A 27,323-nucleotide genomic window follows, 5' to 3' on the forward strand; every position below is an offset into this window, starting at 1 on the left:
ATAGAGAAAATATGGACCCAAAATAGAAAGTTGGATTCATGCCCCTCATTGCAAACAAGCACATGGAGCTAAGGTGGACGATCCCACAGAAAATGAGGCTGCACCTAGCAGCCCAGCAGAACATTCAGTGGTAGATAAATGATAGTCGTGATTTATAGTCATTTGAATTACATTTTAACACCCCTTGCATTGATAAACATTACATTTTCAACATGTGATATTCCTACTTGGAATAGTGACATTTATTTGCCTACATGACATACAATTACCTGCTGATATTAATACAGCATGAGTGAAAAAATGTATCACAACTACACTCATGATCAGGGGATTGAGTTCAACCCCGGGAGATAGGGGGATCAGGGTAAGACAAATAATCTGATTATGTTACATATTAAGGGATTTTCTTTATTTACCTTTTAGGAAGCTTGTTAGTTTGGTATATAATGTTAAATGTCATCGACATATAACTATGTCATAGGTATGAATATATACAAGGAGTAGCAGACTTGTTTGTTGGTTTAGTAGTTATATTGGCAATTGTTTTAGTGGTGGCTTGCTTGAAAGCCTTAGTGACGGTGTGTTTGAATAAGGTAACCAACAACACGATGATAACGCATGAAGTGACAAATGAGGAAAGAAATGTGGAACCAGAAAAGGAAGACTTTTATGGCGACATAAACAGTAGAATTAAGATAATGGCATAACGACAATGTTATGAGTTGTGTCAATTACAATATCAATGAACTCATATCACCACGAGTGACAGACACACTGTTAGGAAAAAAAGAGGGAAAAGAAAAAGTGGAGAGGAATTATGGTAATAATACATTATGCTTAATTTGTTGGTTTGGGAAAATTGTTGTTGGGAATTAGGTATTCCCGTTTGTGATTGTAATCATATACAATGCTATTCTTAGTTTAGTAATAAAATACATACCTGATTGAATATTATTTGTGTGACGCATATAAATGAATATAACTTTTTGTGTTAAGGAAAAACAACAAATTGTTGAATGTGAAACTGTCGGAAGATATACATGATTATGCTGATTTCATGGTAAGATGCACCCTATCTGATCCAGTGTGTGCGGAAAGCAGATTCAGATGTGACTGAGCATAAAGATAAGACGAGATCACATTTTGGAGGGATTGCTAACGGAATTGGGAAGAAGTTCGAGAAAGAAAATTTGTGGCTAAGAAATGAAGTTAATCGTGGCATACACCCTCTTTCTCAAAGAATGATGAAGACATTCTCCCGTGTAACTTGGAGATGAATGCTTACCTTCACCAAGGAAATTTATGTGACCATTTGCCTGGATCACACTGCAACATATGAAAGAAAGGCGATCACTTACTCTTGTTCGAAGACTTCGAACATTCACCACATCAGAAGTTGCAGGACAACGACATTTTACCTGCAACCTCTGTGAAATGCGGGGACATATGTTATTACTTCACCAACGTCCGGGGAACCAGCATGGAGCTGCAAAAAACGGCTGTGCCCTTGTCACAACAGCTGTGCACGATTCTGCTGGTTGCTCCTGGTAAGGACCATGAATGACCTGAACACCATGGTCCCAACATCAGTGTGGATGCATCCGGGCATCCCTGTTCCACATCTTGCTGGCCAATCAACGTCACACCAATACTTGCTGCCCACTCACAATGAGGGAGGAGGCAAGTCGACTACAACTGGGTGAAGGCCTTGTTCAAGGAATCATTATGGTTCACAGCAAAAAGTGGCAAGAATGCTACATGGAGAGAAGGGTCAGTCTATGACTCCGCAGTGTTACCACAACAGCGAAATCCTACACGAAGTAGTGCAGGAGCTATGAAGACATTAGGAGAAAATGTTTCATACCTGGATTCAAACACAAGTGATCAGCCCTTCCTTTCAAACAAAGTCAACATTTGTGTGGAGGCAAACGTTTTTTGCCAGATGGTGCAGATGCTTTACAAAACTTGAAAATGAAGTGAAATTGTTGTATCTTGGTGATGGTGAAGTGTTGTTTTGAAAATATATTTGTGATGCAAATGCAATAGATTGAACAATATGGAAGGAGTCAATGACCAACGAAATGTTTTGTGATTCTTGCAGGATGACGGTGTATGCCTAAGGGAATTTGATTACCAAAGTGATTGATTATTTACTTATACTTGTAATGATGTTTACTAGTAGTGATTGATTGTTTACTTATATTGATGTTTAGATTAATGGTTAATATAAACAAAAACAAAAAAGATGAGGGAATTGTGGAAGTGTAACTCAGTGTAACGTATTGATTGGCCCTGGTAACTCATTGATTAAATCTGGTAACGAAGCAGAATGTGCATGAACATGGTAATCCCTTGAAACACCTGGTCAAGGCCCCAGGCTAGAGCACCCTCCTACTGTGTAAATGGAAATCACAGCAGGAGGGGAGCGAGTTGATGCCAGGACTTGGTCCAATGCATGACCTCGGGGCATCAGCGGAGAAAGGATTAACGTTTCAGCGGACAGAGGATTAAGTCCAGTTTGTCCATATAAACTAGAGCAAACGTGGAGTCGAGAGGACTTGCTACGAGAAGCCCTGACCAACGGGAGTGGCGGAGCGAACACCAGCCGAACGAGAAGGACCAAGCGAAAAGAGTTAACCTGATCCATTATATTATGCGGTATTATTTGGTAAATGGAATGAAGTGAATAACCAGTTAATAAACCAGACCCTTTGTAAACCTGTGTCCGGTCATTGGAGTCCTGAGTCCCCCACTACAAATTCCACAACAACACATAAACATGCGACTGAGAAAGACGTGCAGCGGCCGCTTCCGTTTTGCAGAATTCAATCTTTTTTTCAAAATGTGCGCCATGTACTGTTTAGATTTTGATGATTTGCGTGTGATATGATTCAACGGATGTTTATATGAATCGTTTAAAATTAAAAAAAGACTTCAATTTCTGATATTTTGCCTTTTCATTTGGGCTTCCCAATTGAAGCCCCGCCCATAGGGCGGGTACTGATGCTAGTTTACATAATATAACTAGAACGCCACTCGGTAGAGAGCATACCACCACCAGGCTGAGCAGTTTATGTTTTGTATCCCACTAACATGTCGGATCTGGATTCAGATCCGAACAAAAATCTAATCTGATTGTTCTTATCACCAACCCAACTCAACCACCAAGTTTTGCCATAATCTGTCCACAACCTTTTGAAATCTCATGCTATACTGTGTATTGTTTTGGCCCTATCGCTCAATGGTGAAGAATCACTTTAAAAATCCTCGAATTCAGATCTGATCCGGATCCGGATCTTCATCAAAATCGAATCATTTCATCTGTGTCACATACCCAACCTCACCACCAAATTTCATCTGAATCAGTCCACAATTTTTGGGATATCCTGCTCACGAACAAACAAGCAGCCAGATAGGGGTGAAAACATCACCTCCATCCACCGTCGGCGGTGGAGGTAATACGTCCGGTACATATAATAACCTACACAGGTGGTGTGATGTTTGAAACAATAACGTGGTAGTTAATGAACTGTCCATGGTGAGAAAACCACGAGACTGAACCAAATGCATAGCATACCTTCCAAGTGGTGTTCAGATGATTGACGTATTGAACCATCTTATTGGTCAGTGGAGCCAGCGGTGGTGGCAGAATACATTGTGCTTGCACTATTAGCAGAAATAGAAATGGAAGTACTGACGCCATCATGATAATCGTCACTGCACAAAATCAAAGGCAAGATGGAGAGAAAAAGAAAGTAGTAATCAACAAAGATAAACACACAAGTGGTATTATTTCAGTGTCTCCACTAAAAAGTAATAAAAGGCAAGTACAGATACGCGGCATTGCCGGGGCGCCCTTGGCGCTCAGCGTTACCGCTGTGCAGCACGTAGAGACAGTATTGGGAGGGAGAGGTGTACAATAATTGATTGATTAATTGCATAATTAAATCCAAAAATTAATTAATAGTAAAATAATTTCATATTCAATTGGCTAATAGCATACCTCAACCACCAGTGTTTTATCTGAAGCTGTAACTTAAAAAAATAATTAATTGACTCATCAATAATTAATTAATTGATTAATCAATAAATCAAAAATATCCTTTATAGCCACATCACTTGGTCACTGTCATGTCCGAATATCAAGCTCAAAAGGTGCCTGACATATTGCCCAGATGAGAAACAAAATAAATATGTGATTAATAATGAAAATAAATAAATTAAAATAGTAAAATAATTAAATTATGAATCAATTGGCTAATAGATTACCTAAACCACCACGGTTTCATCCGAATCTGTAACTTAAAAAAAAAGAATCAATAAAGTCATTAATTGAATAATTAAATAATTAATTGATTAATTGATCAATCAATAAATCAAAAGTAATCTTTACAGCCAAATCACTTGGTCATCGTCATGTCCAAATATCATCTTCCTAACTCAAAAGGTGCCTGAGATATTGCCCAGATGAGAAAGGAAATAAATAAGTGATTAATAAATCGATAATAATTAATTAATAAATTAATTGATTAATCAAAAACAACAAAAAATACCATTTTTGCCAAAGCACGTGCTCACTATTGTGCTGAAATTTCAGCTACCTAGCTCAAAGGATGGCTGAGATATCGTCCGGATAAACAAACAAACAAGAAACCGTAGTGAAAACTGAGTACTCCCTTTCAGCGTGCGTCATTGCCGGGCCCTCTTCGGTGACCGGCAATGACGTCATGCAGCGCCTGGAGATGGCATAGGAAATGAGCGGTGTACAACAAACTCATTAGCATTGTGGTTAAAATGTCCGCTCTGAGTCTGGGATGTCGGCGGCTCGATTCTGACCCCATCATCATCATCGGGTCGATCTCGATCGGACGAAAAATAATTTCTTAATCAATTTCTGACCTCATCGGTCATACCAAATACTTTAAAAATGGTATGCACTGCATCCTCGCTGATGCCCACCCAAGGTCACCAAGTGGTTGTCTGAAGTCCAGTGTTGTCCAACATCTGTCTACATTTGTGTGTGGGATCTGGGTAACAGCTCCTTCATGAGCCTTGTAAACCCCCCTACAAAAATAAAATAAAATCCGATTCCCAAGTTTGAACTTTCGAAATCGAGATCCCGATGGTGGATTGCTTTTCACAATACCCTCTTGTATCCCAACTATCGTCATAATAAAAATGTTTTTTCTGTTTAATCTGTTTAATCTGTTTTCTGTTTAATGTTTTCTGTTTAATCTGTTTTCTGTTTAAAAATGTTTCCTAACGAAAGGAACAATTTACATTTGAACCCCAAATTGTCAAATTATCATTCAATATTGGATTAGGCCAAGATCAGATTAAGCCATGGTGATCCAATCGCTCCCGCTCTGAGCCTAGGAGGTCGATCTTTGTTGGTGATATTATATCTCTGAACAAATGAGAATATACCGGTGAGCCGCTGGCCCTCCATAGGCCCAAAGGAACGTAGAGTCCGAGACATTAAAAACCATCTTCTGCCACTACTCACAAATTTGAGTTTAGCAATAGGGGACGCTAAAAATGATGCAATCCGCCCCAGAATGCTCGGTGCGCATGCGCAGGAACGCCTGCTAATGCCTAGCAATGCACCAGGTCAGCCAAACGTATATTGTGTGTGCGAGAAAAGAATTGTTACCCAAAATGGCTCACAAAGCTTCTAAAAGAAGCTGAAAATAATTGGAATCATACCGGTGAGAAAGTGCCTCTGCACATATAAATTGTTGGAGAACTTTCCGAACTCGCCCAAAAATCTCCCCATACTGCAAACTCCGGAGGCCACATGGATCGATGCAAGGCCCGAAAAATTCATAGACGGGCACGTTATACCCAAACCTGTGACCATTGTTGTCAGTGAGCCAATGTTCAACCTTGCTGGATTACCTCATGTGAACATGTCAGGCTTGTTGATTTATTTAATGGAGTCTATAATCGGAAAGACGATGCCGCAATTACCAAAATTCAGGGAAACTTCCGAGAGGAAGACACTATATCTGGTGCAGTTGCTTCTCAACACTGATGGGAACGTCATATTTCGGGCTTGTCAATGCACAGGGTAAGATTAAAAATTATGATATTTATGATTCATCATGTTTGGGAGGGGGGGAGGGGGGATGGGAGCTTTCCTGACTGGGAGGGCCATTATAATTATATATGATTTGTTTGCTTCCGGGGCCACAAGAGAAATGAAAGTACATTTTTGCATCTATTGGTAAAATGGGAAGCAGCTCTGTGTGTATATGTGTCTGTATGTATATGTATCTGTTTGTGCATGTGGGTATATTATACTAGCAGAAGTACCCGGCATTGCCGGGCGGGGGAGGGGAGGGGAGGGGGAAGGGGAGGATAGGGGGGGAGGGGAGAAGAGGGGGGGGAGGGGAGAAGAGGGGGGAGGGGGATGGGGAGGGGGAAAAGGGAGGGGGAAAAGGGAGGGGGAGAGGGAAAAGGGAGGGAGGGAGGGGAGGGAAAAGGGAGGGAGGGAGGGGGGGAAAGGGAGGGGGAGGGGGAAAAAGGGAGGGGGAGGGGGAAAAAGGGAGGGGGAGGGGGAAAAAGGGAGGGGGAGGGGGAAAAAGGGAGGGGGAGGGGGAAAAAGGGAGGGGGAGGGGGAAAAAGGGAGGGGGAGGGGGGAAAAGGGAGGGGGAGGGGGAAAAAGGGAGGGGGAGGGGGAAAAAGGGAGGGGGAGGGGGAAAAAGGGAGGGGGAGGGGGAAAAAGGGAGGGGGAGGGGGGAAAAGGGAGGGGGAGGGGGAAAAAGGGAGGGGGAGGGGGGAAAAGGGAGGGGGAGGGGAAAGGGAGGGGGAGGGGGAGGGTAGGAGGGGAGGGGAGGGGGAGGGGAGGAGGGGAGGGGAGAAGGGGAGGGGAGAAGGGGAGGGGAGAAGGGGAGGGGAGAAGGGGAGGGGGTAGGGTGGAGGGGGAAGGGAGGGGGAGGGGAGGGGGAAGGGAGGGGGAGGGGAGGGGGGAGGGGGAGGGGAGGGGGAGGGGAGGGGGGAGGGGAGGACGGAGGGAGGAGGGGGAAGGGGGAGGGAAGGGGAGGGAAGGGGAGGGCCAGTCAACAATGACGTTGCAGTTCTCATGGTCGGAGAGCAGCACAACAATCGCGACATCGTCCTGCATCTTCGCAACAGCACGAAGCGGATTTTGGAGACTCACCAATCCTGTGACGCCCTCCAGTACCGGCGTTGCCGGGTGGGGGAAGGGAGACCCGTTCATTCCCAACCCGTACATTCGCCCTCTCGACTCAAGCTCACTCGGACAAAAGCCTCGCACAAATTACCCCGTGAAGGCCCAATGGCCATGTCTATGCTACAAATCAAGTACGTGAGCGAGTCGGGCACACTGAATTGAAAATATATAGAACGCTCATACTCCGTGAAAAATGAAGCCGCCGTGTCGCCATCTTGGTTAGCACGACTCGACCAACTCGCTTCGCGGATCTCATTTGTTTTGAACGTGTGAATTACGTGCGAACGCGTAACTGTGAGTTTGTGGCGGCAAGGAGCATCACGTGATCGCTCTGAGCGAATCAGCGCGCTGCTCTGCCACCTGATCAGATTCCGTGTATAATATTCCTCGCTGAAATGCGCTGAGGTAAATATGAATAAAAAATATGGATCTCGTAAAGATGAAAGAAAAAAAAACCTATGTGGTGTGAATGGCAATGTTCCTCGCTGAAGTGTGAAAAAACGCAATCGCTTTTCACTCTGAAATACGTGCGAACGCGTAACTGAGTTAATGGCGGCAAGGAACATCACGTGATCGCTCTGAGCGAATCAGCGCGCTGCTCTACCACCGGTCAGATTCCGTGCATAATATGCCTCGCTGAAATGCGCTGAGGTAAAAATATGGTAAAAAAATATTATTAAATAATTTTTTTTAGGTCGGCCATGTTCTTCCCAGGCTCAATGGCCATGTCTATGCCAAATATCAAGCACGTGAGCCTCTCCGTTTAGGAGTCTATCGGTAACATTACACACACACACACAAACTGTGTTTTATATATATAGATATACACTGCCGGTCAAAAGTTTAAGTGCACCCAACATAATGTGTTTAATGTACAAAATGAACATAAGATGTGAACAAAACTCTTACCAAAGATATATCTGCTTATCTACTGATAATATATTGTGCTTCAATGCATCTTTCTTGTGCGAAACGTAGGTTTAAGGCAATTTTTGGAAATAGGTCGAAAAGTGCAATACGAAATCCAAACTGAAACGCGAAGTTAATGTTATTAATGTTTCATCTTAGAAGCAACAACTGTTTACAAATACTCTGTGCTGTGTAGAATGAATGTTTGTGCTTGGTTTCTTCATCACGTGCATTGTCTATTATTGCCTATTATCATATATATATATATATATATATTGTTGCGGATTTGAGAATCCTTTGTTGTAAATATCACCCTCTGTAAATAGTGTAATGATTCCTTGCAAATACCTCCGTTAAGTGTAAAGATCAAAGGTCGTCCCCTTAGTTAATCCATCGCATGCACGTAGAAAATCATAAGCCCTTCTAAATAGTTATTTCTTATTCTATGTAGTTTAAGGCTCTGTTTCCCACTAGTTGACCCTGCATTGCACCGAATTGAAATAAGATAGATCCCTCCGACACCCCCATGGCCTCTTCAAAGCGCCAGTACGGCGGCGTTCGCCACTACTGCTTTGGGCGGTTTTCTGCGGCGTTCGCCACTACTGCTTTGGGCGGTTTTCTTCACCCCCAAAACTCCATTACGCACGCGGTCAACTCGGGGGAGAAGGGCGTGGCCGGCCCATCGTCTTCAGGAGGTGGAGCCAGGAAGCCCTTGCGCCCAACCAGGACTCGGTGGGCACGGCTTGGTAAGGTGTGGTGATGGCTTGGTAGGGCGTGGCTATATAACCCGTGGGGGGAGAGCCCCCACGAGCAGATGACCGAGGGAGCCCGAGGCGTGCAGCGACAACCAGCCCCTGCCACGTGCAACGAGAACACGTGTGCCTACCGCCGCCTTGCTCGCTTCCAGCCCGGAGAGGATCTGCTTGCTGTGCCGCCCTGCCAAACCTTCCAGCCTTGTGGTCCTACCTTCCTCTCCCTCTAGCCAATCCAATCTGCAATTCCCTATTCGTGTGAGTGAGTTCGTTCTGTCTGTATTGTCCTGGGTATAAGTAAGCTTGTATAAGTTAATATGTGCACTGTGTCTCCTGCTGCTTCTGTCTTTATTTTCGTATTTTTCCTTCTTCCTTGGTTTCTTTGGTCTTGTAAATAGTAGTAATAAATTATATTTGTTCTTCCTTACCTTCTGGTTTCCTCTCGTCCGATCGCTTTAGTGGTTTCTCGATTGAGTACCTGTGGCGCGATTTTGGCCAACGTTCAGAATCGGGTCTAGTTCTTGTTAATGGTTCGAGCCGCGGCTGCTAATCCGCTCATCAAATAACATCTTGTCCGCTGTCTCGAACGAGGTTGCTCACCTGCCTCTCTGGAGGGAGCTGGGCAGCTTCAGGACTCACGTTGGTCAGTCGCAGACAAGGGGATTAATTTCCCCTTGGTAAGGGGAAAAAAGGGCCGACGGTGAGATCCGCAACAATATATATATATATATATATATATATATATATATATATATATATATGCTTGTGTGTGCATGTGTGTGTAGTGTATGTGAATTGTGCAGTGTGTGTCTGTGTGCAGTGTGTGCAGTGTGTGTGTGTGTGTGTGTGTGTGTGTGTGTGTGTGTGTGTGTGTGTGTGTGTGTCTGTGGTCTGTGCATCTGTGTGTCTGTGTGTCTATGTGTCTATGTGTGCATGTTTATATCCACCAACAGGAAATGGTATGAACGCAACATCTGTCAACCACCGATATTTCTCGGATTTACGTGAGTCCGATTTGCGCATTCAGGAACCGAACAATTATGGTTAACAATCTCGAAATTGCCATTGTTTCATATTTAATGCTGAAAATTGTGTTCAAAAGACTATTCGTGCCCGGCGAGCAGTAAAGCCATTGAAAACGCTCACAGCGCATGCGCAAACGGCGTCGTTAGCATTTATACGTCATTTTGAAAGTCTCTTATTCCTAGCAACTCATACTTGTCCCAATACGAGCCGAGCATAAAATTCCATCTGATTGAAATACCATTTTGCGTTAGGAAATGATGGTTTCCATTACACAATATCAGGAACCCAAAACTGTTATAGATTTTAAAAATTGGATTTTTGAAATCCCAGAAGAAAAAATATTTTGCTAAACAAATGTAAGGATTGCACCTTTGGGGAGGAGGTAGAAGAGGGGCAAAAAGTGCAAATTTTGTGGGAAATTTCGTTTTTATTATAATTGTGACAAAAAATTATCACAAAGCTGAACTTACACATTTACACACTTGTAAGAATGCCCCGTCCTCCTCCAACCACAAGGAGTTAGGAATGCCGTTCTCAAGTTATAGACCTATTGCAGACTTTGACCTTTTGACCCCAAAATCTAATCAGTTCACCTTTACCTCATTATACATAGCTGTACCAAGTTTGAATTAGATCACTTCAGCCATTCTCAAGATATAGAACTATTACAGAGTTTGCCCTTTGACCTCTTGATCCCAAAATCTAATCAGTTCATCTTTACATCATTATACATACCTTTACCAAATTTGGTCAGAATCCCATCACTGGTTCACAAGTTATCGCAGTAACAGGATTTTTACCTAACATGACGCCTGGCCTTTGGCCTTTGACTTCTTGACCCCAAAATCTAATCAGTTCATCTTTACCTCATTATACATACCTGCACCAAATTTGGTCAGAATCCCATCACTGGTTCACAAGTTATCGCAGTAACAGGATTTTTACCTAACATGACGTCTGACCTTTGGCCTTTGACTTCTTGACCCCAAAATCTAATCAGTTCATCTTTACCTCATTATACATACCTGCACCAAATTTGGTCAGAATCCCATCACTGGTTCACAAGTTATCGCAGTAACAGGATTTTTACCTAACATGACGTCTGACCTTTGGCCTTTGACTTCTTGACCCCAAAATCTAATCAGTTCATCTTTACCTCATTATACATACCTGCACCAAATTTGGTCAGAATCCCAACACTGGTTCACAAGTTATCGCAAAAACAGGATTTTTACCTAACATGACCTCTGACCTTTGGCCTTTGACCTCTTGACCCCAAGATCTAATCAGTTAATCTTTACCTCGTTATACATACCTGCACCAAGTTTTACTAAGATCCCTTCAGCTGTTCTGAAGTCATCGCGGTAACGAAAACCTATCGCGGACGGACGGACGGACAGTCAGACGGACAACCTGAAAACACAATGTCTCCGGCAACTTCGTCGGTGGAGACATAAAAAGCATAGGGCAATGTCATGGCAACAGAGGAAATATAATTAACAATTTGACGATTCAACTTCACATTGACCATGATCTCAGGATCATGGAGTAGTCGGTACACAATTCACGTGCAGTACAGACATTGGTCGACATCAGCGCACACCAATTGGAACTCACAAGAAAATTAGGAGACCATGGACCGTTTTTGGCGCGTGACCGTTTGACCATTTGGCACGTGGGGTTTGAACCTGGGTTCTGAGCAGTACGAGCCATGGGTTCATGTGAGAACATGAAAAAGGCTAACCCACTTCTCATCCAACAAAACAGGTTTCGCCCACACAAGTTTGAACTTGCCAAAAGTCAGGGAGAACGAGGTCGAGCGAGGAGCCCGACATAAACTTTAATGTACACGAGAGACACTTGGAGCTCTTCCTCGCAGTGCCGGAGTAAGGCCAGCTCAGCACAATTTCGTCACACGTGACAATAACGCAACCTTCCGCTGTTTCTGACTCATAATGCACCAAAACAAGCATGGCCTCTTTCGCAATGCCTCTCCACAGTTATAAGATTGACACGCACACATAAATGCCAGCACAACTACCCATGACCCATGACCCCTCCTTCCCAGGACAAGTAAATCACCCGGCCAACACAAAAATTTGAACGTTTTCAAAATGAACGGTCACATCAAGTGAAAATTTTGATGCCACTTGATAGTACTTGTGACGAGAGGAAGCGTCTCTCCTGATGGAATCACTCGACATCCATGTGAACCAACTTAAGTGACCCTGCAGGTGCAGCCAAAGGACCACTCGACACCACTCGCGGCGCACTCTTGGAACAGCGGGCCCTGGATAAGCAACGAACCACGCAGCAATTTTGAATTGTGCAAGCGTACCAACATGCAATGACCGGCTCCTTTCAAAAGGGATCTTTCATGTTCACAGGTACAAGCTGTATCCAGGCGGTCTGTTGAACACAGCTCGACAACGAAATAAAGGATGGCACACCCCCTATTGTACCCCCAAACTTCCTCCCTGCACCTGATCATCAAATGCAGACAGAAGTAAATGCAGTATTCTCACCAATTATGACAAATGGAGCTCGCAAAATAGATCATCCAACCCGACGGTAAAACAAATTTATTACCTGCTGAATAGATAATAATGCATAATCACGCCTATGTTGATACATAGATGCCAAAACGATAAATAGTTATACAGTATATGTGTTACGTAGTACACAGCGCAAGGAACTTCAGTGCAGGAGGAGGACATTCGGACCAACATGCCTGCGCTACACCAACACCAGATACCACCCTTGGACCGCATCATGCCTGCGCTACACCAACACCAGATACCACCCTTGGACCCCATCATGCCTGCGCTACACCAACACCAGATACTACCCTCGGACCCCATCATGCCTGCACCACACCAACACCAGATACCACCCTTGGACCCCATCATGCCTGCACCACACCAAAACCAGATACCACCTTCGGACCCCATCATGCCTGCACCACACCAACACCAGATACCACCCTTGGACCCCATCATGCCTGCACCACACCAACACCAGATACCACCCTCAGACCCCATCATGCCTGCACCACACCAACACTAGATACCACCCTTGGACCCCATCATGCCTGTGCTACACCAACACCAGATACCACCCTTGGACCGCATCATGCCTGCGCTACACCAACACCAGATACCACCCTTGGACCCCATCATGCCTGCACCACACCATCACCAGATACCACTGTAGGACCCCATCATGCCTGCGCTACACCAACACCAGATACACCCTTTGACCCCATCATGCCTGCACCACACTAACACCAGATACCACCCTCGGACCCCATCATGCCTGCTCTACACCAACACCAGATACCACCCTCGGACCCCATCATGCCTGCTCTACACCAACACCAGATACCACCCTCGGACCCCATCATGCCTGCGCTACACCAACACCAGATACCAAGTGTTGGTGTTGGTGTAGACCCCTTGGACCCCATCATGCCTGCACCACACCAACACCAGATACCACCCTTGGACCCCATCATGCCTGCGCTACATCAACACCAGATACCACCCTTGGACCCCATCATGCCTGCCCTACACCAACACCAGATACCACCCTCAGACCCCATCATGCCTGCGCTACACCAACACCAGATACCATCATGGCTGCACCACACTAACACCAGATACCACCCTCGGACCCCATCATGCCTGCACCACACCAACACCAGATACCACTGTCGGACCCCATCATGCCTGCGCTACACCAACACCATATACCACCCTTTGACCCCATCATGCCTGCACCACACTAACATCAGATACCACCCTCGGACCCCATCATGCCTGCGCTACACCAACACCAGATAGTGAGATACCACCCTTGGACCCCATCATGCCTGCGCTACACCAACACCAGATACCACCCTTGGGCCCCATCATGCCTGCGCTACACCAACACCAGATACCACCCTCGGACCCCATAATGCCTGCGCAGTGCGCTACACCAACACCAGATACCACCCTTGGACCCCATCATGCCTGCGCTACACCAACACCAGATACCACCCTTGGACCCCATCATGCCTGCGCTACACCAACACCATGCAGATGGCACCCTCGGACCCCATCATGCCTGCGCAGTGCGCTACACCAACACCAGATACCACCCTTGGACGCCATCATGCCTGCGCTACACCAACACCAGATACCACCCTTGGACCCCATCATGCCTGCGCTACACCAACACCAGATACCACCCTTGGACCCCATCATGCCTGCGCTACACCAACACCATGCAGATACCACCCTTGGACCCCATCATGCCTGCGCTACACCAACACCAGATACCACCCTTGGACCCCATCATGCCTGCGCTACACCAACACCATGCAGATACCACCCTCGGACCCCATTATGCCTGCGCAGTGCGCTACACCAACATCAGATACCACCCTTGGACCCCATCATGCCTGCGCTACACCAACACCAGATACCACCCTTGGACCCCATCATGCCTGCGCTACACCAACACCATGCAGATACCATCCAGCTACCTACAACTAACTACAAGTCCAGCCAATATCCCTGTACCCCTCCATCTGCAGGTAACTCTCTGGTATCTAATTCCAATTTACACACAGCTACTGTTTCTGCTGCCACTACCTTTCCAGGGAGACCATCCATGCATTAGCCATTAACTACTCTCTGAATGAAAGACCTTTAAGTCCTCCTCTTCTTCACTCTCAGACGATGTACCTGGCTGGTCCCATCAAGGTCTATTTTACTGAAAATCTCTTATATTTAAACTTCCCTCACCTTCCCCTTCATTTACATTAAAGATCCAATCGTTTCTGTTGAAACAATTACTGCGCGACTACATCGTTATAATAAACACAATCAGCAGATTGATTGAAGTGAGATAATTCAACAAAATCATTAACAAACCTTGACTAACAAGAGCGTCGTCCAAACGCGCGTCTAAATGTTCGAAAAAGAAACTGCAGATCACATGATGGCATGATGATCATTTGACTCATCTGAACGTGACTCATGAATATTCATGAGATGATTTACTGTCTCTTGGTACGACAACGTTTACCGATCTGAAAAATTAGTAAAACGAGGCAATAACAATAAGAAAAGAGAGAAACATTATTTTAAAAATAATATACTTCGTATATGTTGGCGGAAAACTGAGCGGCGTGTCTCAACGCAAGGATGAGTAAGTACACTGCAACGACTAATACCACCATGGCGTCTATGCATTGCACAGGCAGTGAAACGTTCTGAGGATGAGCAACGAAGGTAACAATTTGAGAACCCTTATCCCACAATTATAATCGAATCAAAATTAAACATTAAGGGAAATTGTGAGTTGAATGAATCGGAATTGCTAATCAGGAGGGACAAAGAGGAAGAAGGGAAAAATGTGTAAGCGTGCTGCGTCATATCTGTGGGAGGGTCCCTCAGAAGGGAGGAGTGTGGTTGGTCCTTGCGCATTGCTCACCCTACAACCACCTTTCTGCCTCACACCACACACATAAACAACCACAACAAAAAGATTTATTTATACTTTAGTGTAAAAAATCGATGCAGGTTGTTATGATGCATCGAATTAAATGTAAGAGGTGAGCATAAAAAATTTAATGGAATTAAATTAAGTGAACGGAGATTATGTTTCACCCCTGTTTGTCTAACTGTCTCTCAATCGCCTACAGGTCACAATTTCAAACCGATCTTTACGAAACTTCACAAAATGTTAGAGTTGGTCATAAGCAAGAAGCCTATTGTTTTTGAGGTCAACAGACCAAGGTCAACAACTTTATCAAACTTCTAAAATAATAAATTTTCATCCGATTGACTTGAACTTTGAAGAGGATTTACTCATCAGGTCTGCAAATTCAACCACTAATTATTTTAAGGTCAACATGTGTCAAAAGGTCAACATAGGCCAGAGGTCAACAACTTAAAGGTCAAATTTTCTAAAATCCTAAATTGTCATCCTATCGACTTCAAATTTGAGGGCGATTTGCATAATCAGGTCACTGAGTTCAACCACCAATTGTTTTTTTTTTTAGGTCCAATGGCCAAAAGTCCCAAAAGGTCAACAAAGGTCAAATTTCTAAAATCCTAAATTGTCATCCTATTGACTTGAAATTTGAGGAGGATTTGCATAACCAGGTCACTATGTTCAACCACCAATTATTTTTAGGTCTAATGGTCAAAAGGCCCAAAAGGTCAACAAAGGTTAAATTTCTAAAATCCTAAATTGTCATCCTATTGACTTGAAATTTTAGGAGGATTTGCATAATCAGGTCACTGAGTTCAACCACCAATTACTTTTTTTTTTTAGGTCTAATGGCCAAAAAGTCAACATAAGCCAAAGGTCAGCATAGGCCAAATTTCTAAAAACAAATTTTCATACTATTGACCTGAATTTGAGGAGGATTTGCATAATCAGGTCACTGAATTCAACCATCGATTATTTTTAGGTCTTATGGTCAAAAGGTCAACAAAGGTCAAATTTCTAAAATCCTAAATAGTCATCCTATTGACTTGAAATTTGAGGAGGATTTGCATAATCAGGTCACTGAGTTCAACCACCATTTTTTTTTTTTTAGGTCTAATGGCCAAAAGGTCAACATAGGCCAAAGGTCAGCATAGGCCAAATTTCTAAAAACCTAAATTTTCATACGATTGACCTGAAATTTCAGGAGGATTTGCATAATCAGGTCACTGAATTCAACCATCAATTATTTTTAGGTGTCACGGTCAAAAGGTCAACATAGGCCAAATTTCTAAAATCCTCAACTTTAATATCATTGACCTGAAATTTGAAGTGGATTTGTATATTTGGTCTTTTGAAATCAACGACCAATTCTTTTCCAGGTCAAATTTGTTTTAGGGATTCCGCAAGTATGGTGCTCTGCAGGACATCTTTCTTGTTTGTTTATCTGTCCGTACAGAACGTGAGTACATCTATAAATTACATACTCTTGGATCGTGAGTATGTCTATTAATTACATAGTATTGGAACATGAATACGTCTATTAATTACATACCATTGGAATCTTAGGTAAGTCTATTAATTATGTACCATTGGAATCTTAGGTAAGTCTATTAATTATGTACCATTGGAATCTTAGGTAAGTCTATTAATTACGTACCATTGGAATCTTATGTAAGTGTATTAATGACGCACGATTGGAATCTTAGGTAAGTCTATTAATTACGTACCATTGGAATCTTAGGTAAGTCTATTAATTACGTACCATTGAATCTTATGTAAGTGTATAAATGACGTACGATTGGAATCTTCGGTAAATCTATTAATTACGTACCATTGGAATCTTAAGTAAGTCTATTAATTACGTACGATTGGAATCCTAGGTAAGTGTATTAATTACGTACCATTGGAATCTTAGGTAAGTCTATTAATTTCGTACAATTGGAATATTAGGTAAGTCTATTAATTACGTAATATTGGAATCTTAGGTAAGTCGATTAATTATGTACAATTGGAATCTTAGATAAGTCTATTAATTACGTAATATTGGAATCTTAGTTAAGTATATTAATTACGTACCATTGGAATCTTAGGTAAGTCTATTAATTATGTCTATTATTAATTATGTAGCGATCCACGAAAACCAAAAATACACCACACAGAACTCGTCCTGTCGAGGGTTTGCAATCTCTGCTCTTTATTGTTATTTCTTATTAAATCTTTCAGGCAATTTACTTTTTATCCACACATTCACACAAAAATGGTTCGGTAAAAACAACACGAACAATAGAAAGAACAAACAAGAAAAAGAGCAATCAGAGATTGCAAACCCTTGCCAGGATGTATTTTCAGTGGTTTATAAGGCTTTTGTGTTAAAACAAATATGGCGGCCGAACCACGTGACCGATGATGTCATCATTATTTTTTTCTAAACTAATTTATTCTTAGATTATGCTCAAGAAATTTCATCTTGATCAGATGAAGTTTTGTACTTGTCGAATTATGACGTCATAATGGAGGCACCTATGACATCATCATTAACACATTTTATTCCCCATGGAGAGTTCTTTACAATGAGCCATGTCTCAATTTTTTCTATTCAGCACTTTCGGAGATATCGAGGTGCAAAGTTTTTCGGTTTTTCCAAGATAGCGGCCGAACCACGTGACCGATGACGTCATCGTTATTTTTTTCCCACCAGTTTATGCCGACATGGCGCTCAAGAAATTTAATCTCAATTGGATGAAGTTTTGTACTTGTCGAATTATGACGTTATAATGGAGGCACCTATGACATCATCATTGACATATTTTATTCCCCATGGAGAGTTCTCTACAATGAGGCATGTCTCAATTATTTCTATTCAGCGATTTCGGAGATACAGAGGTGCAAAGTTTTTTGGTTTTTGCACGATGGCGCCCCATACCACGTGACCTATTACATCATAATTATCATTTTAAAATTCTACTGGTGGAGATACACCTACGGTGAAAATTTCCTGTCAATCAGACCAACGATTGCAGAGAAAATCATATTTAATCTGTCCGGACAAACAGACAGACAAATAGATGAAAAATCACTCATAGAGCGACACCTGGAAAAACAGAACAAAGTGCAATGGCACTCAGTAGAGCATCTTTTTAACCTCAAAAATAGTTGTTGGTTGAATTCAGTTAGCTGATATGAAAATCCTCTTCAAATTTCAAGCCAATCGAATGAAAATTGAGGATTTTCGAAATTTGAAATTGTTGTTGACTTTTGGCCTATGGTGATCTCAAAAATAGTTGGTGGTTGAATTCAGTTAGCTGATATGTAAATCCCATTCAAATTTCAAGTCAATCGGATGAAAATTGAGGATTTTAGAAATTATAAAAAATTGGTTGACCTTTGGCCTACGTTGACCTTTTGGCCCACGCTGATCTCAAAAATAGTTGGTGGTTGAATTCAGTAAGCCGATACGTAAATCCTATTCAAATTTCAAGTCAATCGGATGAAAATTGAGGATTTTAGAAATTTGAAATGTTTGTTGACCTTTGGCCTATGTTGACCTTTTGGCCTATGCTGATCTCAAAAATAGTTGGTGGTTGAATTCAGTAAGCCGATACGTAAATCCTATTCAAATTTCAAGTCAATCGGATGAAAATTGAGGATTTTAGAAATTTGAAATGTTTGTTGACCTTTGGCCTATGTTGACCTTTTGGCCTATGCTGATCTCAAAAATAGTTGGTGGTTGAATTCAGTTAGCCGATATGTAAATCCTATTCAAATTTCAAGTCAATCGGATGAAAATTGAGGATTTCAGAAATTTGAAAAAAGTGGTTGACCTTTGGCCTATGTTGACCTTTTGACCTTTTGATCCCAAAAATATATAGGATTTTGTCGGACCACGAACTCTACCATTTGGTAAAGTTTCGTGAAGATCGGTTTAAAATTGTGTCCTGCAGGCAAGTATAAGTGAGCGGACAGACAGACAAACACACACACAAACAAACAAACACACACACACACACACACACACAAACAAACAAACACACACAAACAAACCGGAGTGAGCATCATGCCAATTTTATATTTTTTTTTGCCAAGTAACAAACAAACGGACTCAAAATTCCTCTCCTCTGGCGAGGGTAATTATCAATTTTTTTAATGTGACGTCTGATCATTAATATTCATGAGGCACACGTGACGCGTTCGTTAAAGCGAATCGGCGGATTCGGCGGTGAAGTTAAAGAAAGACTGAGAGGGCTCGGGATGGAAGATTGTGAGATTAACGATACAGTTACAAGTGTGGATGAAGAAAGAGCAGATGTACATGTGGACAAACATCCGATGGTTTTACACAGCTCGACTCCGCTGGACATTGTCTGCACCAAACAGCTGCCACGGTCGGTATGAGGAGAACGTGTCAAACATTACTCTCGTATCTTTTTACTTCAACATTTATTCTCAGGTTTCTGTCATTTCGTGCGGTTTGTATCGATAAACGAATTAAACTCGATGTTATCTTATTATAATAGAGCAAACGTATGTGGTTATGTTTGTTTGTATATTTGTGACTAAAACGTCTTCTTCTTCTTCTTCAAAATAAGTCACACCCAAAACACAGTCCGTGAACTCTTAATTACGTACTGTTGGAATATACCTTTTGACCATTTCGACTGCTGAGACCCGTCAGACCTTTGACGACCTTTTAAGTCCCCCAAGACCCTTAAGACCACCAAGACCCCTAAATACCCTTAAAGACCCAAAAGACCCTGAATACCCAAAATACCCTTAAAGACCCAGAGGACCCAAAATACTGCAAAGACTGAAAAGACCCTGAAGATCCAAAATACCCCAAAGACCCAAAAGGACCCCAAAGACCCAAAGGACCCCAACGACCCAAAGGACCCCAAAGACCCAAAAGACTGAAAAGACCCTGAATACAGAGGACCCAAAATACCCTTAAAGACCGAGAAGACCCTTAAGGACCTGGAAGACCCAAAATACCCTTAAAGACCCCAAAAAACCCCAAAATACTGCAAAGACTGAAAAGACCCTGAAGATCCAAAAGTCCCCAAAGACCCAAAATACCCCGAAGATCCAAAATACCATGAAGACCACAAAATACCATGAAGACCAAAAAGACGCAGAAGACCCAGAATAACCATGTAATCATGTTTCAAAAGTAATTAATAAACATGCCGTGCCATTCTCATATTCCAACAATAGTATGTAATTAATAAACATGCCGTACCATTCTCATATTCCAACAACAGTATGTAATTAATAAACATGCCGTACCATTCTCATATTCCAACAATAGTATGCAATTAATAAACATGCCGTGCCATTCTCATATTCCAACAATAGTATGTAATTAATAAACATGCCGTACCATTCTCATATTCCAACAATAGTATGTAATTAATAAACATGCCGTACCATTCTCATATTCCAATAATAGTATGTAATTAATAAACATGCCGTGCCATTCTCATATTCCAACAATAGTATGTAATTAATAAACATGCAGTGCCATTCTCATATTCCAACAATAGTATGTAATTAATAAACATGCCGTACCATTCTCATATTCCAACAATAGTATGTAATTAATAAACATGCTGTACCATTCTCATATTCCAACAATAGTATGTAATTAATAAATATGCCGTACCATTCTCATATTCCAACAACAGTATGTAATTAATAAACATGCCGTACCATTCTCATATTCCAACAATAGTATGTAATTAATAAACATGCCGTACCATTCTCATATTCCAACAATAGTATGTAATTAATAAACATGCCGTACCATTCTCATATTCCAACAATAGTATGTAATTAATAAACATGCCGTGCCATTCTCATATTCCAACAATAGTATGTAATTAATATACGTATCCAAGTTTCAATGATTTTTACCTTCGCAAAAGCGGAAGGTTATGTTTTGATCGCTGTGTATTTATTTGTACTAGGGCATGCCCGTACTATATATAAGCTAGGACGTGCCCGTACGTGGGTGCCCGTTCCTTGCCAAAAAAAAAAAAAAAAAAAACATGAATGGTTTGGTCCATTCGCAACGACCACAGAACCCCCCCCCCTCTATTTACATGCAATGGTTTGGTCCAAAGCGAAGGGTTTGGTCCATTCGATGTGATTCGATGATTCGATGTGAATGGTTTGGTCCATTCGCAACGACCACAGAACCCCCCCCTCTATTTACATGAATGGTTTGGTCCATTCGCAAAGCCAAAGCGAACGACCACAGAACCCCCCCCCTCTATTTACATGAATGGTTTGGTCCATTCGCAAAGCCAAAGCGAACGACCACAGAACCCCCCCCCCTCTATTTACATGAATGGTTTGGTCCATTCGCAACGGCAAAGCGAACGGCGAACGGCTAAATCGCCATAGCTCGGTAAGTACTTGTCCGATTAATTTCAAACCTTGAAAAGGCACATCCTCGGGTCCCCAGCAATATACCTGGCAAGTTTCAAGTATATCGGACCGGTAGTTGTCGAGAAACAGCGGTCACAGACAAACAGACAAACGTACAAACGTACAAACGTACAGACAGAGATTACTGGAATTATAGATAGATGTCTGTGTGTGTGTGTGTATGTTATTCGCATAACTCAAAAAGTATTCAACCGATTCGCATGAAATTTGGTGGGATGATAGGTTATTATCCGGGAACCATTTGATTAGATTTTGGAATCGATCGGGTCAAAGGTCAAGGTCAAGGTCATGAAAAGGTCAAAATCGTCTTTTTACCATAGCGCGGTCAATTTGTGTCCAATTTGTATGAAACTAATGCCAAAATGCTTTGCTACACAGATCTTGTAGTCTTTTATTTTGGCAACAAAAGTAGCTGCGGCGAAGGTATGCGCTCTACCGAGTGCCCGTTCTAGTTTTTTTTGTTATAATGGAGCAAACGTATGTGGTTATGTATACATATTTGTGACCAAAATGTCGTCTTCTTCAAATTTTCTTCAACAATTCCATCGTGTTATTTATATATTTAAAGCTAACCGAAGAAACGCATTCGTGACGTACCGTATTCATCAGCGCTATCTTTTAGTTAGTTTGACTTGATTAATCGAGATCGTGACCTGGGTTAAAATAAAATATACGTCATGAAAACCCAACCGGAAGTCTGAGGTAGGTGGTGTATTGGGTGCACCTCTGCTCTGTGAGGCTGGAAGGTCAAATTTCCGGTCCAGTTTTTGATAAATTTGTGTTGATCCTCAATTCCAGCTCTAACTGATAATTTAAAATAAATATAAATTTGTGCTCAGTTCCTTTTTATTTATACGTGTTGGGTTCTGATTTCTGATTTACAGTAGATATTCAATCAGAGCACAAAATATATTTGGCCAATCTCCCCCAACATCCCCCCAACCCCATCCACCCCACCACCATCACCCCCAGCACCATGCACCGCATCCCCCTCCACCATTCCCCCATCTCCCTCCTTCCCCCCCACAACATCCAATACACCAACGATCACCACCACTAACCCTCACCCACCACTCCCGCGATCCCTCACTCCCTGAGAAAGCAGGCATGGTCAAAGATGGCCATCCCTCTGAAGCGACGTGTGGTGAGGCACGTCGAGCATGCTAAGATGGCCATCCCTCTGAAGCGACGTGTGGTGAGGCGCGTGGAGCATGCTAAGATGGCCATCCCTCTGAAGCGACGTGTGGTGAGGCACGTCGAGCATGCTAAGATGGCCACCCCTCTGAAGCGACGTGTGGTGAGGCGCGTGGAGCATGCTAAGATGGCCATCCCTCTGAAGCGACGTGTGGTGAGGTGCGTGGAGCATGCTAAGATGGCCATCCCTCTGAAGCGACGTGTGGTGAGGCACGTCGAGCATGCTAAGATGGCCATCCCTCTGAAGCGACGTGTGGTGAGGCGCGTGGAGCATGCTAAGATGGCCATCCCTCTGAAGCGACGTGTGGTGAGGCACGTGGAGCATGCTAAGATGGCCATCCCTCTGAAGCGACGTGTGGTGAGGCACGTCGAGCATGCGGAGCCACGGTAGTTCATAGAATACTAACCCTGTGCAGTCAACTTGGTGTGAACCAACTCTTCTGATTTTGAAGGGTTTCATTACTTGATCCAATATGGCTGCCAGACCACGTGAGCGATGACATCATAAATTTATATTCTCTAATATAATTGTTGCGTAGATCACGCTCAAGAAATTTCAAACTGATCAGATTTATGCAGCCGGAGTCGCTACTATGGTAAAATTTCGCGTCAATCGGACCAACGGTTGCTGAGAAAATGAAATGCAGACACGCACGTATGCACGGACGTATGCACGGACGTATGCACGGACTAAACCGAATGCCGAACCGTGCTTTTCGCTTCACGAGCGCAGGGGAACAATCCTTCCATTTAAAAAGGCGGGAACATGGCTTGGCTCTGAGGCGCTTGTTTCACAACGAATCAAATTTAAGATTTTTTTTTTTTTTAATCTTTATTTAAAGGGAGTTAATGATATTGTCATTCACTTGCCTGATGATGATAACCGCGTCAACCATCCTCCCTGTCTTCTGATGTGATCTGACATGTTAAATTATTTTACATTTTCATGTTTATATCTCTCGTTAATCTTTTATTACTTCATCCGATGAAGTCCTCATGTTTTTTATCCTTTACTGTGGTGTTGATAAAATTCTGGAGAATGCCACAACGAAAGTGAATTAGAATTCCTTGGAGACACCCAGGGTGTGTTCCGTTACCAAGCAGCTAGCCAACGCTTACCAAGCCATCAGGGGTGTGTTCCGTTACCAAGCAGCTAGCCAACGCTTACCAAGCCATCAGGGGTGTGTTCCGTTACCAAGCAGCTAGCCAACGCTTACCAAGCCATCAGGGGTGTGTTCCGTTACCAAGCAGCTAGCCAACGCTTACCAAGCCACCAGGGGTGTGTTCCGTTACCAAGCAGCTAGCCAACGCTTACCAAGCCATCAGGGGTGTGTTCCGTTACCAAGCAGCTAGCCAACGCTTACCAAGCCATCAGGGGTGTGTTCCGTTACCAAGCAGCTAGCCAACGCTTACCAAGCCATCAGGGGTGTGTTCCGTTACCAAGCAGCTAGCCAACGCTTACCAAGCCATCAGGGGTATGTTCCGTTACCAAGCAGCTAGCCAGCGCTTACCAAGCCATCAGGGGTGTGTTCCGTTACCAAGCAGCTAGCGCTTATCAAGCCATCAGGGGTGTGTTCCGTTACTAAGCAGCTAGCTAGCGCTTACCAAGCCATCAGGGGTGTGTTCCGTTACCAAGCAGCTAGCCAACGCTTACCAAGCCATCAGGGGTGTGTTCCGTTACCAAGCAGCTAGCGCTTATCAAGCCATCAGGGGTGTGTTCCGTTACCAAGCAGCTAGCTAGCGCTTACCAAGCCATCAGGGGCGTGTTCCGTTACCAAGCAGCTAGCTAGTGCTTACCAAGCCATCAGGGGTGTGTTCCATTACCAAGCAGCTAGTTCGCGCTTACCAAGCCATCAGGGGTGTGTTCCATTACCAAGCAGCTAGCTAGTGCTTACCAAGCCATCAGGGGTGTGTTCCATTACCAAGCAGCTAGCTAGCGCTTACCAAGCCATCAGGGGTGTGGTCCGTTACCAAGCAGCTAGCGCTTACCAAGCCATCAGGGGTTTGTTCCGTTACCAAGCAGCTAGCTAGCGCTTACCAAGCCATCACGGGGTGTGTTCCGTTACCAAGCAGCTAGCGCTTACCAAGCCATCAGGGGTGTGTTCTGTTACCAAGCAGCTAGCTAGCGCTTACCAAGCCATCAGGGGTGTGTTCCATTACCAAGCAGCTAGCGAGCGCTTACCAAGCCATCAGGGGTGTGTTCCATTACCAAGCAGCTAGCTAGTGCTTACCAAGCCATCAGGGGTGTGTTCCATCACCAAGCAGCTAGCTAGCGCTTACCAAGCCATCAGGGGTGTTCCATAACCAAGCAGCTAGCTAGCGCTTACCAAGCCGCCAGGGGTGTCTTCCGTTACCAAGCAGCTAGCCAATGCTTACCAAGCCATCAGGGGTGTGTTCCGTTACTAAGCGGCTAGCTAGCGCTTACCAAGCCATCTGGGGTGTGTTCCATTACCAAGCAGCTAGCTAGCGCTTACCAAGCCAACAGGGGTGTGTTCCATTACCAAGCAGCTAGCTAGCGCTTACCAAGCCATCAGGGGTGTGTTCCATTACTAAGCAGCTAGCTAGCGCTTACCAAGCCATCAGGGGTGTGTTCCGTTACCAAGCAGCTAGCGCTTATCAAGCCATCAGGGGTTTGTTCCATTACTAAGCAGCTAGCTAGCGCTTACCAAGCCATCAGGGGTGTGTTCCGTTACCAAGCAGCTAGCTAGCGCTTACCAAGCCACTCGGGTGGTGTGCTCAGTTACCAAGCAGCTAGCTCGCGCTTACCAAGCCACCAGGGGTGTGTTCCATTACCAAGCACCTAGCTAGTGCTTATCAAGCCACCAGGGGAGTGTTCCATTACCAAGCAGCTAGCTAGCGCTTACCAAGCCATGAGGGGTGTGTTCCATTACCAAGCAGCTAGCTAGCGCTTACCAAGCCACCAGGGGTGTGTTCCATTACTAAGCAGCTAGCTAGCGCTTACCAAGCCATCAGGGGTGTGTTCCGTTACCAAGCAGCTAGCTAGCGCTTATCAAGCCAACAGGGGTGTGTTCCGTTACTAAGCAGCTATCTAGCGCTTACCAAGCCATCAGGGGTGTGTTCCATTACCAAGCAGCTAGCTAGCGCTTACCAAGCCATCAGGGGTGTGTTCCCTTACCAAGCCATCAGGGGTGTGTTCCGTTACCAAGCAGCTAGCTAGCGCTTATCAAGCCAACAGGGGTGTGCTCAGTTACAAAGCAGCTAGCTCGCGCTTACCAAGCCACCAGGGGTGTGTTCCATTACCAAGCAGCTAGCTAGCGCTTATCAAGCCATCAGGGGTGTGTTCTGTTACCAAGCAGCTAGCTAGCGCTTACCAAGCCATTAGGTGTGTGTTCCATTACCAAGCAGCTAGCTAGCACTTATCAAGCCACCAGGGGTGTGTTCCATTACCAAGCAGCTTGCTAGCGCTTACCAATCCATTAGGGGTGTGTTCCATTACCAAGCAGCTAGCTAGCGCTTATCAAGCCACCAGGGGTGTGCTCAGTTACCAAGCAGCTAGCTAGCGCTTACCAAGCCAACAGGGGTGTGTTCCATTACCAAGCAGCTAGCTAGTGCTTATCAAGCCATCAGGGGTGTGCTCAGTTACCAAGCAGCCAGCTAGCGCCTATGAAGCCATCAGGGGTGTGTTCCGTTAAAAAGCAGCTAGCCAGCGCTTACCAAGCCATCAGGGGTGTGTTCCATTACCAAGCAGCGAGCTAGCACTTATCAAGCCATCAGGGGTGTGTTCCGTTACCAAGCATCTAGCTAGCGCTTACCAATCCACCAGGGGTGTGCTCAGTTACCAAGCAGCTAGCTCACGCTTACCAAGCCACACGGAGTGTGTTCAGTTACCAAACAACTAGCTAGCGCTTACGAAGCCACTCTGAGTGTGTTTTGTTACCAAGCAGCTAGCTAGCCCTTACGAAGCCACTCCGAGTGTGTTCAGTTACCAAGCAGCTAACTAGTGCTTACCAATCCACCAGGGGTGTGTTCAGTTACCAAGCAGCTAGCTCGTGCTTACCAAGCCATCAGGGGGGTGTTCCGTAACCAAGCATCTAGCTAGCGCTTACCAATCCACCAGGGGTGTGCTCAGTTACCAAGCAGCTCGCTCACGCTTACCAAGCCACTCGGGGTGTGTTCCGTTACCAAGCAGCTAACTAGTGCTAACCAATCCACCAGGGGTGTGTTCAGTTACCAAGCAGCTAGCTCGTGCTTACCAAGCCACCAGGGGTGTGTTCCGTTACCAAGCAGCTAGCTAGTGCTTACCAAGGTGGGGTGTGTTCAGTTACCAAGCAGCTAGCTAGCGCTTACCAAGCCACCAG

At 44.0% G+C, this 27,323-nt stretch overlaps 2 protein-coding genes across 4 annotated transcripts in view; one reads left to right on the forward strand and one right to left on the reverse strand.

Annotated features, from left to right (window-relative positions):
- The window catches only part of CTSB (cathepsin B), a 47,236-nt gene extending 32,302 nt beyond the window's left edge, over nucleotides 1-14,934 (reverse strand). The window contains exon 1 of one of the 3 annotated variants that reach the window (XM_068116660.2): nucleotides 14,802-14,934. Coding sequence is in view for 1 of the 3 variants with exons in the window: in XM_078778476.1 (XP_078634602.1) it covers nucleotides 14,812-14,884 (73 nt within the window). In the remaining 2 variants the exon portion in view is untranslated. The remainder of the gene's footprint in view (nucleotides 1-14,801) is intronic. The other 2 variants (XM_068116661.2, XM_078778476.1) reach the window with 2 other exon arrangements.
- Nucleotides 14,935-19,526: 4,592 nt separating this feature from the next.
- SPO11 (SPO11 initiator of meiotic double strand breaks) overlaps nucleotides 19,527-27,323 on the forward strand; it is an 87,115-nt gene continuing 79,318 nt past the window's right edge. The window contains exon 1 of the mRNA XM_078777204.1: nucleotides 19,527-19,748. Within this exon, the coding sequence (XP_078633330.1) occupies nucleotides 19,615-19,748 (134 nt within the window). The 5' untranslated portion in view covers nucleotides 19,527-19,614. The remainder of the gene's footprint in view (nucleotides 19,749-27,323) is intronic.

Source organism: Myxine glutinosa, chromosome 5 (genome assembly GCF_964187855.1).
Source record: "Myxine glutinosa chromosome 5, kmMyxGlut1.1, whole genome shotgun sequence".
Classification (NCBI taxonomy): Eukaryota; Metazoa; Chordata; class Myxini; order Myxiniformes; family Myxinidae; genus Myxine; species Myxine glutinosa.